The sequence below is a fragment of the Notamacropus eugenii genome, chromosome 1 (genome assembly GCF_028372415.1).
Source record: "Notamacropus eugenii isolate mMacEug1 chromosome 1, mMacEug1.pri_v2, whole genome shotgun sequence".
NCBI classification, from domain to species: Eukaryota; Metazoa; Chordata; class Mammalia; order Diprotodontia; family Macropodidae; genus Notamacropus; species Notamacropus eugenii.
Genome location: NC_092872.1, coordinates 492,308,599 through 492,325,072, shown reverse-complemented (window position 1 = coordinate 492,325,072; position 16,474 = coordinate 492,308,599). Strand labels below are relative to the sequence as shown.

Sequence of the window (16,474 nt, the reverse complement as noted above, 5' to 3'; positions counted from 1 at the left end):
TTCTTTGCTCAGTCTCTCTTTGTTTCTGAAATTTTATTGGGAGCAATGAATAAGAAGTGGGTGCAACTATATCAACTACACTTGACTGGAAGTCCATGGGCCTTGGATTTTCAAAGTTTGAGAGGAACTTCTGTCTTCTATATTGTGTAGTCAAACTTTCCATATATACAATATTTAAATTATTGACTGAAAAATGAAAGGGTAATCAATCTTCTCTTTTTAACGTTAAGCATAGCAGTAATTATAGCAACCAATTTAATTTTTCATGGCTCCAAAGTTGAGCACTTGAAACCTTTAGCAATGGAAGCTCAACTGAGTTTCACTATAATTTTGTAAGTATAATGTTCCAGATAATAAGCTGCCCAAATAATAAATCAGGAGGATGTGTTTCCTTTTTACATCCCTGCTCTTCTGTCTCCTCCATCTCCCCTTAGGAGTGCTCCTAATAGTTCCCTAATGTTTCTATCTGACTGCCTGCTTCATGGAACATTTGCTCATTCTCAACTGAATTTTATTTTGAATTTCATTCTGTTTAATCCTGGGAATTTGTTGTATTACTCATTCTGAGTGCAAAAATTGCTCTTCCTCCTATGTCAAAACAATGTCTTGCTTTCTTTGAGTTAGCTCAATTTTGGAATAAACAGATGAATTCTCTTACAGCCTCCTTTTTCTTATGGTTTTTTCCAATCCTCATTTTTCTTTAGCTCTCTGTAGCCTTTGATGCCATTGATCACTATTTTCTCTTGCTTCTTCTCCTACCTATTCAATGATTCCTTTTCAGTCTTTGCTGGATCTTCACCTTTGTCACACCACTTAGTTTGAATATCCCTAAATGCTCTGTCCTAGTCTGTTTTCTTTTTTACCTCTACATTGCTTCTATTGGTGATATCACTAACTCCCATGGGTTGGATGATCTCTATCCAAGGTTTTGAGCCTGAGTGACTGGAGGAATTGTAGTACCCTTGACAAAAATTGGAAGTTTTGAAGTTGGAAAGGGGGGAGAATACTATCATGAAAACCTAGAGAGAAAAGAGTGTCAAGGAGAAAAATTAATATCTTTAGAGAGAGAAATTTTAATTGAATAATGAGGTTAGAAGTCAGACTTCAGAGAAATATGAGGAGATGGAAAGGAAAAAAGTGGAGGCATCTATTGTAGATATATTTTTCAAGGATTTGAGTCATTAGAGGAAGTAAAAATATGGGATGATGGCTATGGGGATGAATGGATCAAGTAATAGTTTTTTGTGAATGAGGGAAATGAACATATTTGTAGGCAACAGGGAAGCAGACAGAAGACAAAGAGAATGATGTAAGAGATTGTGGATGATAGAGAGTCAATCTGCTGAAGGAGATAAGATGAAATGGAATCCCTCATGTATGCAGAGGGATTTTCCTTGGCAAGAAGAGAAGTCACTTATTCATGGGAAAGAAGCATGAAGAAGGAAATCATGGCAGAAGGCAAATGTGTGATGAAAAGAAAGAAGAAGTAGTGCTTGGTGAATAGCCTCGTTTGTTTCAGTAAAATGTAAAGTGATATTTTTGGCTGAGAATGTGGGGTAAGGTGGGAGCAAGTAAGGTTAGAAGATATGTGGAAATGCATGATGAAGTAAGAATCATTGTGGGCAGTGGATTAGTGAGCTAATTAGAGAGGTGTAAAATGTTCCCTTTCTATAGCAGGGGCCCAAATGAGGATATGTAACATATTTGTTATGGACCCAGTCAGCACAATTTTATGCTTTTCTTCAGCTTTTTTCATTAACACATAAACAGGGATGAAGACAACAGATGGTGGGAGTTATTAAAAACTGAGTCCCTTCTGGAAAAGATAGGCAATATCATAAAGGGGCTAGGGACTACAGAAATGAGGACAGTGTAGACCTGGAATGGTTCACTGAGGAATGAAAAAGTTGAAGGCAGGAGAATGTAAGTGATGCAAAGGTGATAGCCTGGGAAAGAATGAAGGAGAAGAGGCATTGGAGGTCTTGATAATGATGAAATGTTAGGATTTTTAAGGCAGAGAGTGAATAACAACAGAATATGCTCACATAATAGAATTTAATAACTCACAAACGTGGAAATAGAGGATTATAGGTGATGGCAAAATTAAAAGTATGGCCATTTTTGTAAGTGACTGTGATGGGATAGAGGAGTTGGTTATGTGAAATGAATAAAATTGAGGGACTGTGATATTCCTTTGTTTTAGGGAATATCAATGCATATACTGAAGTCCCATAGTACAAAGGCAGGAGTTGAGGAGGATAGAAAGGAGAGAAAGATCCTGTGAGGAGGAGAGAAAATAAAGTTCAATGCCAGGCACTGAACTCATAAAAGAGAATATTTTTTGAAGTGTGTCTTGGATCTTAGTAGACAATAACTAACAAAAGAATGAATGGTAGAAGAAGGGGAGCAGTGGAAGATAGTGGAGTAGAAGCAGAGACTAGCTACAGTTCTTCCCCCAAGTCCAGCCAAATACCTGTAAAAAATGACTCTAAACAAATTTTGGAGCTGTAGAACCCACAGAATGATAGAGTGAAGCAAATATCCAGCATAAGATAGACTGGATGATTGACAGAGAACATCTATCATGCTAGGTTGGGAACAAAGCAAAGTCCAGCATGGGCCACAGTGGCACAGATAGGACCCGAGTTGGCCTTTGGGCACTGACACTTGTGGTGGTGTCTGGACTTTACAAATCTAAAATGCTGAGGACAAATTGGAAGGTCAGTTGAAAAAAACCTGTCAGAGAGGGTAGAGTGTGTGAGAGAGCAGAGTGGCCAGGTTACAGCCCCAGTGTGGCAGAGGGAGTGGAGCAGTGTGAGGCAGCTGCAGCAGCAGAAGGGGCAGCTATAGCTGCTGTTTCTGGAGCTCTGGCCCCACAGGTTATTGAGGTACAAGTGGCTGACTGTACGCCCCCACCCCCATCACGCTGGAAGCAGAGAACTACCTTGACAAAGAGTTCAAAACTCAAGTAAATGACTGGGGAAATGAGCAAAGACTGGAAAAAAATCAGAGTATAGAATCTTACTTTGGTGACAAGGAAGACCAAAATATACAAACAGAAGAGAACAACAAAGTCAAAGCTTCTCCACCCGAAGCCTCCAAGAAAAACTTATGAATTGGTCTCGGGCCATGGAAGAGCTCAAAAAGGATTTTGAAAATCAAGTAAGAGGGGTGGAGAAAAAATGGGAAGAGAAATGAGACTGATGCAAGAAAATCATGAAAAAATTGTCAACTGCTTGCTTGAAGGGGACCCAAAAATGCTGAAGAAAATAACACCTTAAAAATAGACTCAGTCAAATGGCAAAAGAGATGGAAAAAGTCAATGAGGAGAAGAATGTCTTAAAAACAGTTGGCTAGATGGAAAAAGAGGTTCAAAAGCTCACTGAAGAAAGTAATTCCTTAAAGATTAGAATGGAGCAGATGGAAGCTAATGACTTTATGAAAAATTAAGAAATTGTAAAACAAAACCAAAGGCATGAAAAAAAGAAGACATATCTTCTCATTGGAAATAACTAATTGGATAAACAACTCAGGAGAATAGATCCAGGACAGACAATTTAAAAATTATTGGACTACCCGAAAGCCATGAAAAATAGAACCTAGATATCATCTTTCAAGAAATTATTATGGAAGACTGCCCTGATATTCTAGAAGGAGAGGGTAAAATAGATATTGAGAGAATCCACCAATTGCTTCCTTAAAGAGATCCCAAAAGGAAAATGCCTAGGAATATTGTAGTCAAATTTCAGGGCTCCCAGGTCAAGAAGAAAATATTACAAACAGCCAGAAAGAAACAGTTCGAGTATTGTGGAAGTGCAATCAGGATAACACAAGATCTAGCAGCTTCTACATCAAGGGATCAATGGGCTCGGAAAATGATATTCCAGAAGTCAAAGGATATAGGATAGAAACCAAGAATCAACTACCCAGCAAAAATGAGTATAATACTTCAGGGGAAAAATTGGTCATTCAATGAAATGGAGGACTTTCAAGCATTCTTCATGCAAAGACCAGAGCTGAATAGAAAATTTGACTTTCAAACACAAGAATCAAGAAAAGCATGAAAAGGTAAACAGGAAAAAGAAATCATAAGGGATTTACTAAAGTTGAACTGTGTACATTCCTAAATGAAAAGATAATATTTGTAACTCTTGAAACTTTTTTCAGTATTTGAGCAGTTGGAGGGATTACGCACACACACACACACACACACACACACATACACAGAGGGCACACAGTTTAATAGGAGTTTAATAGTGAGTTTAATAAGAAAGGATGATATATAAAAAATAAAATTAAGGGATGAGACAGGAATATATTGAGAGGAGAATGGGAGAAATGGAATGGGGCAAATTATCTCTCATAAAAGAGGGAAGAGAAAGCTTTTTCAATGAAGGGGAAAGGAGGGAGTTGAGAGGGAAAAAGTGAAGCTTACTCTCATCACATTTGGCTTAAGGAGGGAATAACATACACACTTAATTTAGTATGAAAATCTATCTTATACTATAGGAAAGCAGGGGAAAAGGGGATAAGAGGGGTGGGGGATGATAGAAGGGAGGACAAATGGGAGGAGGTAGAATTAGAAATAAACACTTTTGGGGAGGAACAAGGTCTAAAGAGAGAATAGAATAAATAGGGGGCAGGATAGGATGGAGGGAAATGTAATTAGTCTTTCATAACATGACTATTATGGAAATCTTTTGCATAATTACACATGTATAGCCTATATTGAATTGCTTGTCTTCTCAGTGGGGATTGGTGGGGAGGGAGGAAGGGAGAGAAGTTGGAACTTAAAGTTTAAGGAATGAATGTTGAGAATTGTTTTTGCATGCAACTGGGAAATAAGAAATACAAGTAATGGGGTATAGAAATCTATCTTGTAGTACGAGACAAGAGAGAAGATGGGGATAAGGGAAGGGAGGAGTGTGATAGAAGGGAAGGCAGATTGGGGGAAGGGGTAATAAGAATGCATGGTGTTTCAGGGTGGGGGGAAGGGAGAGATAGGGAGAAAATTTGGAACTCAAAATCATGTGGAAGTGAACGTTGAAAACTAAAAATAAATAAATTAATTAAAAAAAGAATGAATGGTAGATGTAGATTGAGCAAATGTCAAAGCAGAAGAGGTTACAGCATGATAGAGGTGCAGAGGAAGCCTTGAAATAGCAGTGGGGAGCAAGGATTACTCCAAGTCCACAACCTGTATCAGTGAGTCAGGGGGTATTAGCAAAAGTGTAAATAGTACGTCTCTTACAATTTTGTTCTTATTGTATAAATTGTTCACCTCAATCTGCCCATATCCCTACCTCATCTTATATGATCCTTCCCAAATTCCTTAATTCCTTGGCAACACATTATTTTTCTTCCTGATAACTGCTTCCCCCAAATGTTTTGCTCTGACCCCTGATATCCAATTCTGCCATATCTGGGGAGATGATCCAAAATGGTAGTATAAGAACCTCTCTCTCAGAAAAACTCTTTGGGACATATTCTCTTCTCTAGCAGGGACACCGCTTCTCCTTGGAATACTCCATTTTACTGAATGGACCCACATTTTTGTGATCCCAACATAGCATTGCCCTTGTATAATTATAGTCTTTGTTAGTGTGTATTTCTGACTTATATTTTGACTCCCATTTTACTCTCTTCCTTTCCCTCTTTTCTCTATTGCTTGCAATAAAATTTTGCATTGAACCAACTCCCATTGTTATTTAGCAATTGAACTCACTAAGAGAGTATTTTCTCAACATCTGTGGTTGGCCCATGGACTTTTCCTTACACATTAAATAGGTACTGGACAAGAACTTAACCTATAGACAGTCTCACCTACACTGGGGTAGTTATGGCACTGGGATTCCACTTGTGGATAGTAAGGATCAATAAGGGAACCTTACGTCCTCCCAGGAGGGATTCCTTTATGCCAGAAGACTGTTTCAAAACAGAAGGATAGAACAACTCCCTTCAAACCTCAGGTCCTACTGCACCAGAATATATATAATAAATATAGCACCTTGAAAAAGACTTAAACATAGCTTGTAGAAGTGAGCACCAAGACCATCAAAACTAATCCTATAACAATGGTTTCCATGCATAGATTTCACAAGCTAGGACCTCCCTCAAGGGGAAACTGTCATGGTGGTCCCAAGATCACCAGGCCCAAACTTAAAACACCCTCCCTTATCCTCCATCTTCTACCATGATCCTAGTGCTCAAAAGTCACCCTCTTGTAAAGCAAGGATAACAAATTATTCCAGTAAAATAAGGGAAAAACTAGAAATAAAAAGAGACTGATGTATTTAAAAGCAACAATGATAACAAAAGTAAAGGGGGAAGAAAATTCATAATTTTTATTCTGAAAGAAGGATGAAAACCTAATAACACTTTTGACTTGTGAATCAGATTTTTTTTAATTTAAAATTTCTATTTTCAGCTCCAAATTCTCTCCCTCCCTCCTGCCTTGAGATTTAAAGCAATATGAATCCCTTCATATATATGTATACATATGTATACACATCTATCTATCTATCTATCTATCTATCTATCTATCTATCTATCTATCTATCTATCTATCTATCTATCTATCTATCTATCTGTCTGTCTGTCTGTCTGTCTGTCTGTCTGTCTGTCTGTCTGTCTGTCTATCTATCTATCTATCTATCTATCTATCTATCTATCTATAAAGTTATGGAAAACAAATGTTTACATTTACCATATTACCATACCAAAAGAATCCAGAAACATGAAGAGGAAAAATATTCTTCAATATGCAATGTTCTATTATACTACATGCAGAAGTCCATCACTTCTCTGTCAGGAAGTGGCTAGCATTTTCCATCATTCTGGGATTGTTATGGAATCATTATATTGATTAGAAAAGCTAAGTCCTTCCTAGCTGATTGTCTTTACAATATTGTCATCACCATGTACATGGTTCTCCTTGTTCTGCTCACTTCACTTTGCATATGACTTGCTAGGCTTTTTCTGAAACCATAGTTATTATTATTTCTTACAGCACAATAGTGTTCTATCACCATCATATGCCACAAATGGTTCAGTCATTTTTCAATTTATAAGTATCCACTCACTTCCAATTCTTTGCCTTCAGAAAAAGAGCTGGTATGAATATTTTTGTACATATGAGTCCTTTTTCTTTTCTTTTGATCTCTTTGGGGTAGAGATCTAGTACTGTAGCAGCAGTATTGTGAGGTGAACAGGTATGCATGGTTTTATAGCCCTTTGGGCATAGGTCCAAATTGTTCTCTAGAATGGTTAGACTAATTTACAACTCCACCAAGAGGGCATTAGTATACCTATTTTCCCACAACTTCTATGGCATTTGTCATCTTTTCTTTCTGTTATCTTAACCAATTTGATGGACATGTATTGGACCTAAAAGTTGTTTTAATTTGTATTTCACTAATTATTAGAGCATTTTAAATGACTGTTGAGAGCTATGATTTTTTCTTCTGAAAACTATTTGTTCATATCCTTTGACCATTCATCAACTGGGAAATGAACTATTTTTGTAAGTTTGACTCAGTTCTCCACAAAATTGAGAAATGAGACTTTTATCAGAGAATCTTTTTGTAAATTTTCCCAATAGTTTCTTACTTTCTTTCTAATTTTTACTTCATTGGTTTTGTTTGTGCAAATGCTTTTTAATTGCATGTATTCAAAATTATCCATGGTACCGTCTTTGATCCTCTTTATCTTTTGTTTGGTTGTGAATTCTTCCCCCATCCAGAGATCTGAAAGATAATCTTTTCTTGCTCCACTAATTTTCTTATGGTATAATTCTTTAAGTCTAAATCATATACTCATTTTGAGTTTGTCTTGGTATATGGTGTGAGATATTGATCTATGCCTAGTTTCTGCCAGATATTTTCCAGTTCTTTCTGCAGTTTTTGTCAAATAGTGAGTTCTTCTCTCAATAGGTGAGATCTTTGGGTTTTCCAAACGCTAGGTTGTTGTGCTCATTTGCTCTGGTATATAATATATCTAATTTATTCCATGATATTGAAAAGTTTCTACACTAACAAAATGAATGAATCTAGGTTAAGATGAGAAGTGGTTGAATGGGATAAATCTTTTCTTTGAATTTCTCTTATAAGTGCTCTGTATCTAAGACACATAGACAAATAACAGATACCCACATCTGAGGTATCCATTGTCTCCCCAGATAGCTCATTCATTTTGGAGAGTTAGCATTGTTAGAAATGTTTTTCCTCAAATCCAGTCAAAATCTGCTTCCTTGGAACATCCATTGTTCCACATTCAATCTTCTCCCATGCCAGATTCTTTCAAATACATGAAGACTCTCCTTACATTCTCGTAAGTCTCTTCTTCAGGTAAACATGAGAGTTCTTTTAATAAATTCTTTTATAACAGGATTTTGTGTCTCTTCACCATCTTGGCAGCTTTCTTCTGGATATATTTCAGCCTGTCACTGTTAGGTAGTACTCAGAATTAAACACTCTAATCCAGATGACATTTGACTGAGTCATAGCAGAACATGAATATTGTCTCTTTTATTCTAGAAATTATGACTTATTGAAAAGAGCCTAGAATTGTGTCACTTTATTAAGGTAGGTCACAACGTTGCCTCATATTGATCTAGAAAGCCCTTGGAATCACTGATTCTTTTTCACATGATCTGTTGTACAAAATTGCTCATCTTGTCTTGTGAAGCTGACTTTATCAAAGTATATCCAAGTATATTCCCTTAGTATGGTCCACCATTCCAAGCAGTTTGGATCAGTTAGGATCTTTATCTATTCTGCATGTTGGCTAACTTCCCAAGCTTCAAGTTATCCACAAATGTGATAAACTGCTCTTGAGGTCCAGTTATTCTGTGAACATTGAAAATTATCATGGAACCCATTTTGACCAGAAGGAGAACCTATGAGACTTTGACACACATGGAATTGAAATATATGTTCCTTTTGTTTACACCATTTGACTGATTTACATCCCAGTCCTGAAACACTGACAAAAACCCAGGAAAATACGTACTACGGCAGTATTTATGACATAGAGAGAAAGGGAGCAGCTAGCTGGGGTCACTTCCTGAAATCTTCAGGTATTTCACATTCAAAAGCCACTTCAAACATGGGACATTTCTTTATCTTACTAGTAGTTCATGTTTCCCCTGCCTCTCAAATTTATCTTGTAGTTATTTCATACATATTTATATACCCATATATGTTGTTTCCTTAATGGAATGGAAACACTTTGAGAACAGGGACTATATTGCTTTTTGTAATGTCTAACACAATGTCTAGCACATAGCTGGCACTTAATTGATGTTTATTGTTTGGAATGTCACAGTGACATCAGTAGATAAGGTAACTGATTAGTAGTTAGAGTTATATTTGCAATAACAAAGAAGGCTTCTTAGGGAAATACAAATGAAGTTGTTATTGAGTGACCTGCAAATAAATTATATATTACTTTTGAAGAAGTTAAGCATACATGATTCAATATCCTGGAGAACTTCACTTTGACAAGCAAAACTCAGCCCAAATGCTAGACCACCAGGTTTTGTGTCATCAGTGTCATACATCTAAACAACCTGGGTTAACCCAAGTTCTCAGTTGGGTCTCCCCAACTCAGATAATTATAAGGGTTCTGAGAAAGAAGACAATTTTATTTTTAGGTGATGTATTTATCAGAGTGGCGCATCCAAACCCAGGAGACCAGGCCTTTGGCTCTAGTTCTTTCACTCTCTGTGATGCCAGCGCAGTCATTTAGGTCTTCTGTGCCTCCACAATGGGGATCATGAAATCTATTTTGTTGACTTGACAGTACTGTTGTGAAAGTGTTAGAAGTTAAGAACCCTTCATAACTGAGATAAGGAGAACTTTGTTTAACATGGAATGAGTAAGAGAACTGGCATTGAAACTCAGATTTTCTGACTGTTGCTTTGTCTAGTGTGTGTGTGTGTGTGTGTGTTTGTGTGTGTGTTTTTGCTACATCATGGAAATAGAGCTAGAGGGAGTCTTCAATACACATGAAAACCTTTATAAAATGGTCCAGCAAAAATGAGGGAGTGGGATTGGATTAAAGCCACTGATTTTTTCTTTGTTGCTCAAAGAATCTTTGAACTATTTCCTACTTTGATAATCATCTCCTTCCCAACAGTAAGTGAATCAATTATTAGAAATCATGGAGGATGCAGAAACTCAAAAATTAGGTCTAATTGAGTCTTTGGATGGATTTTAACGGGTAGTCAGTCATTTAAAATGAAGAAAGGCATAGGGCTTCCAAAAATAATGTTGTTTCACCTTTCTATTACACTCAGCCTCTCTCTCTCCACCCCCTCCCTCCTCTCACCCCAACCCCAGTAGCTCTATTGTAAAGCTTACTGGAACACTGTGTGAAAAGATAACAGTTTTCAATGCCACATTGATCTCAGGATTTATTTATAGAGAGAGATGTTAGGAGAGGATTACATTCACTCTAATCTGCTTCATTGAATAAATGACTGAAGGTAAAGATCTGTGAAAGTCTGTGAAGATGAAGGTCCTTTTTCTCACTGTAGCACTAAGCTTGTTCTCTATCCTCCAAGCTCAGGAGCCATCATCCCCTTCTGAAGAACGATTTGAGGTGAGACTTCATTGGAAGATCTTGCAGATTAGAAGGAGGGATGTATGCTAGTAACAAGATGTCATTTCAAAATTACGGCCTCACTGGGTTCTTTTAAACCTGGGTCTGTAGCTCTGTAACCTCCTCATCCTGCAACAAACTGCAATTTTAATGCTGTAGATTCCGTTAGAAAATCTTGGAGTGAGTCTACAGGGGGAACGTCAATGCAGGAAGTGGATTCCAAGTCAAGCATTTCACTATTCTCTTGCTTTAATTTACTCTGTCTAGAGTGTACTGGAAATGGAGGATATGATTCAGTTTATTTTTATCTTTGCTAATGATCATTCATGGCAAGAAATGGTCTTGAGCAGAGCTGAGTCTCCAAAGATTCAGACACTTTCTTTAGGGATAGAGTTTGAGGGTTCAATACAAGATGTCTGTTTCCATTTGGGCCATGTCAAAATTGGGCCAACTTGATAAGTTTGGGGTCTCAAGGCTAGTTCATTTCAACCTAATGACTTCTTCCTACAAAACTGAACATTGTGTTTGTTGCTTCAAGGTCAATGGTGGTCCCTGGGTAACTGGCTCATGCAAGACTTTTGCTTCAGAGCTACAATTCTGTTCTGAGAGTAGGATGAAGATCCAGATGATTAGCAGATGTTTGTGAAGGGTTGGTCCCATTACTCCCTCATTTTTCCTTCTTCAATTTCTAGCTACATTTAAAAATTCCCTCTAGGTTACATACTTTGGAAAGGCCATTGTGATAGATAATAAATTTCATGAGAAGAAGAATAAGGACATGTCACCCATGACAATCACCTACCTTAGTGATGGTAATCTGGAGGTCAAATATACCGTCAAGTAAGTAGACTGTTCAGAATTGTTCTATCAATCTGCTTCATCTCTGCCTCTCCTATTCTAGGAAGACAACTAGAGAGGATCACTTCATATCCTCTGCATATCTATTCTGACCACACACAGTATGCATACACACATATATTTTATATACATATGTATATACATATGTATATAAAATATATATATAGTATGTATTTATATGTGTGTGTATATATGCATATATATTTATATATGCTGTTTTAGAGCAAAAGACTCAGAAGATTAAGGTTTAGGTTATGGTTAGAGTATATGCATACACATACATACCTGTACAAATGTATATAAACACATGTACAAACATGTATGTATGTAAAGCTTAGGCTTACTTTCACAACAGATGGTGGAATACTCAAGGTGCACTCAATGACAAATTTTTTTCTGATTCACTGTTTAACTGCAATCCCCATGTGGCCTCAGATCTCCTCTAAACTTTCCTTATTCCTCTTTGGATGCCTTTGTTCCATGTAGTTCATGACATGTTACCCTAGGTTATATGTTGCAGCCTATGCATACTATGCCTCTGTCTTCATTTCCTTTGGGATCACTCAGGTTTGGATTTCTTGGAGGTCATGGTGTTCCTTGATCTTCACCTCTATAGATTGAACCAGAGAATGTTAAATATTCAAAAGACGTCAGTCATATGGTTCTTTTCTATGAGTGAAAAAGCTCAGGTCACAGGTGTAATGCTAATGTGCTTCTGGACATTCTCCTCTGCTTGCCACATTGAGAACTGGATCAGGAGTGAAGGAATCAAATCGCCTTCCCTGAGTCTGATGACGTATAAACTTCTCTTCCTCTTGTTGTCTCCACGAAACAATTCACATGTGTTCTGCTTTCCAGGAAGCATGGCAGGTGTGAAGAGAATAAATTCAAATTAGAAAAAACAAACCAGACTGGACAATTTTTTGAGGGTAAGTGAATCAAACATTCTATACTAAACAAATTTCAACCTGATATCTGGCCTCTTTAGAAGTGGTCTATAAGGCTGAAACAAAGTTTGTGACATGAGACTTTCCTTTACTCTTGGAGTCCAAAGGCTAGGTTTTCTTGACAATATCTAGTGAATTTGCATGCATTTTCTATGGCATAAATTGAGTTGATGAGTAGCATTGTCTGTCTGCAGATGTGACTGACTCAATCCCTGGGTGTGATGGGCTGAGGCAGCAGTCAGGTTAGGTAGCTATTCTTATGATTTACTTTGGGAAATCGAAAGAACACTCCTTTAACTTCTCTCTTACATTAGATACTTCACTTGGCAAAAATATTGTTAGGAATCCTATTTTGGGGATTCATAAGTCATTTAGAAAAGCAGGTGACAAAATCAGGTTCATTAACAAATTAAAATGATGACTCTCCAGAATGTTTCTTGGAGGGAAAGGGGAGACATTCAAGGAAGAGGAACTACGGCAGTGACTTGCTTGGGTTCTTGGGATTAATTTCTGTAGAAGAGGGACATATTCAAAAATAAGCCATCTGCATCGTTTTTAAAATGGATTTTTCCATTTATATATTAGGGAAGATTGAGCTTGAATCATTTCCCATAGCCAAGGACACTGATATCATGCTGGTGCTGCCCTTATTCAACGAACATTTATTAATCAACTCCAGTGTTTAGAGCATTGTGCTAGTCATTGATGGAGGGACAAAATTCAAGTTCAATGTGATTCTTGCCAAAGACACAAACACATATACCTTTTTGTGCTTGCTTTGTTGTTCACTTTGGATGGACCTGACTTATGATTTCATTGGTATCAGGAACTTCTGGTAAGGAAACTCCTTCTATCAAGACAGATCTGCACCTGTTGTGCAAATTACTTGAGGGTATTGAGAATTTAAGTGATTTGCTCATGATAACCTTGCAAATATATGTCAGAGATGAGACTCAAACTCAGGACTAAGAAACTCCAAGCTTGTTTCTCTGTTTACTACAGCACACTATTCCTGTAAAGTAAGAGCAACTAATTGCTTTCTTGACCTCAGTTTCCTTATCTGTAAAATTAGGGAATGAACTGTTTTTTTAGGTACCTTGAAATGCTTAAATATTCAGTCCTGGTCTTGTTTAATATACAATATTACATGACAAGTGCATTAGAAACATGCCATATCAGATGCATGGGGATGTTGTCCTGGTCATGGGGCCATCCAACTCTTTTTCTTGATACTTGGATGCTGCTGCCCACCAGGGCTGGGGACCTTCCAGACAGAGTAAGATCCTAAAGCCTACTGTAGTCTCCTCCGAACAGATTTTCCAAGAGGATCAGGGAAGCTAAAGGTATAACTCTTTAACATCTCCTCAGATGAGGGCAAACGCCAGGTATTCATTGAAGAGACATCTGTGAGGGATCATTGGATTTTCTTCTGTCAAAGAGAGTCACGTGGCACGCAAATAAGAGTGGCCACACTTGTAGGTAAGTAACATGGGGTTCTGTGAATCCCTCCAAGAGAAGAGTGTTAACATGTAGAGCAGTTAGAAATTGCTCTCCTGGATTCCTCCTGCTCCTCAGGCATTCCCAGATTGGGCATCTCTAGAAGTAGCGGGAGGGGATCCACTTTGATACAAACCAAAGCCCAATAACATGGTCAGTGGATTTTCTGAATTCCCTTAAAATTTTTGCTCTCTGGAGGTTTGATGGCAACACAGGCATTGCTTGCCAGTTACGTTCCCAGGTAGCCAGTGCTGACTGACCTACTTTTTAATGAGTTTGTAAAAGGTCAAATGATGCTCTGAACAAAGCAGTGAGAGGAAGAAGTTTGGTTTTTTTAGTTTCCCTCTTTCTTCCATCCCACTTCTGGAGATTTGGGAGCATTAGGGATATTGTGTTTTAGTGCCTGGTTGGGAGATATAGATGGGTTTTTCTGCAGAGAAGTAGGTAATATGGGGAAGAAGGGCATTTGTTGCAGAAGATAAGGGTGCTGAAGTACTCACCCACACTTAGTTCTCTCATCTCCCTTTGTGCTTGTAATTTAACTAGCCATGGGGCAAAACCCAAGGACTTCCACTGTAGGAGGTGACTATTATAACAATCAGGACCAGAGAATCAGAATGAACAGTTATTGATTCTTCCCTCTCTCTTCAGGTCCAGATGCAGAAGAGAACCTTCAAGCCTTTGAAGACTATAAGAAGTTTGTTAACCTTAAAGGATTTAATGAAGAAAAAATCATCATCCCCAGACAAGTTGGTAATTAGAATGGAATTGACTCCACTTTCCTGTGCCCTGTCCATCGCTCCCCTGGACCCTAAACTCTTCCTTTCTCCTCTTTTCTTGTTCTTTCCTTCCCTTAGAAGTTGTCATATACTAATTTCTTAGGAGACCTTGTATAATTGTTTGAACTCTGTGATAGGAGTTAATTTTGGCAAATCCACTCACATATGTCTTTGTTTCTGCAGAGGCTTGCACCCCAGATCATGCTTAAGGTATGTACTCTTTCAAGACTTCTAGAGAATCTTCCAGAATAATTTAAAGTCCTACAATTCACCTGGGATTTAAGCATCTACTGGTCCAGTTCAACTACAGGAGGGTGAACTCCCAAATCATGTCAGAGGGTTCATCTTCTTTTACCTATCTCATATAGGTTTCAGACTCTTTTGGATTTCTGTCTTAGTCTTTTGTCTTTGCATATATTAGAAATATTTTGGTACATCTCCGTCTATTGCTAGGCATTTCATTTTCAGACTACTACCTCTTGTTTGGTTCTTAGTGGAAGGAGAAAGCAACTGGCTCAAATATATTCCCTTAGAAGGAGCAGTGTGAAGAATGATAATTGAGGAGTCAGTAGTTTCAACTATTTGTGTGACCTTGAGAAAGTCCCTTTACCTCGCTGACCTCAGATTCCTCTTACGGAAAATGAGTGAGATTGGGTTAGATCACTCCTATTATCTCTTCAAGCTTTAAATCTAGGATCTTATAATAATGATTAGGATTTAAAGTAATTGAAGGTTGTGATGAAATTGTCCTTTATTTTTCCCCTCCAAGTTTCTCCAAGGGATTTCTTATGATCTCTCAAATTCATGATTCAATTGGACAAAAAATTTATTTGCACACAGGGTTTCAGAACCATTGAAATGACCCTGACCATGGCTTTGCACATGGTAGGTTCTTACTTAGCAGTGGTCTTTTTGTGGTCATAGAACTCTATGTAGGGTTCTAGACTTTTTGTCTGGTTTAGTCTGCTCATTTTTCATTGTTGCAAATGAAGCCTAGAGAGATCACACAAATGGCCTCTTTAGAAGTAGTGAAGCACAAATGGGAAACCATTCCCTCAGACTCCAAATCCTCTGCTACATCTCACTTTTAATGGTGCCTTTTTTTGAACCTCTGGTTCCTTGGGCAAAGTTGTGCTAGTTAATGGGAAACTCACTTTTGCTCCTTTGTGAAATTCAAGGGACTCATAAGTGACTTTCTCTTTGATGTTTTCTAGGAGAAGAGGATTGTCTTCAACCTGAGAATCAATGCTGTCCACAAAATCTCAGTCATATCTTTAAATGATCAGCTCTTCCTAGTGCCTGGCTGCTGCATATACTTTTCCCTGTACTACTTAACCTCTTCTCTCAACTTTTAGTATTTTCTTCAAAGCAAAATAAATGTGTAAAGCAATCATTTTTGTCTCAGTCTCCTTCTGTGTTTGAAATTTCCTTGGGGGTAAAGAATAAGAAGTGAGTGACAACTTGATCAGGTACACTTGACTGGAAGTCTATGGGCCTTGGATTTCCAAACATGGGGAAAAACTTATGTCTTCTGTATTGGGTAGTCAAACATTCCATATGTACAATACTCAAAGCTGACTAAACAATGGCAGGGTAATCCATTTTTTCTTCATAATGTTAAGCAAAGCAGTAATTATAGCAACAAATTTAATGTTTCATGATTCCAAAGATGAGCACTTAAAACCCTTGCAATGAAAGATCAGCTGAGTTTCACTGTAATTTGGTAAGTATAATTTCCCCCAAATAGTAAGCTACCCAAATAATAAATGAGGAGGATGTTTTTCCTCCTTA

General features: G+C 37.7%; 1 protein-coding gene across 1 annotated transcript; it reads left to right on the top strand.

Annotated features, from left to right (window-relative positions):
• Nucleotides 1-10,449: 10,449 nt before the first annotated feature.
• Nucleotides 10,450-16,076, top strand: LOC140527002 (late lactation protein B-like). Its single transcript, XM_072643624.1, has 7 exons — nt 10,450-10,602; nt 11,318-11,442; nt 12,319-12,389; nt 13,776-13,886; nt 14,556-14,657; nt 14,867-14,893; nt 15,898-16,076. The coding sequence occupies exons 1-6, from the start codon at nt 10,513-10,515 to the stop codon at nt 14,890-14,892; spliced, it is 525 nt and encodes a 174-aa protein (XP_072499725.1). The 5' UTR covers nt 10,450-10,512; the 3' UTR covers nt 14,893; nt 15,898-16,076.
• The last annotated feature ends 398 nt before the right edge of the window (nt 16,077-16,474 follow it).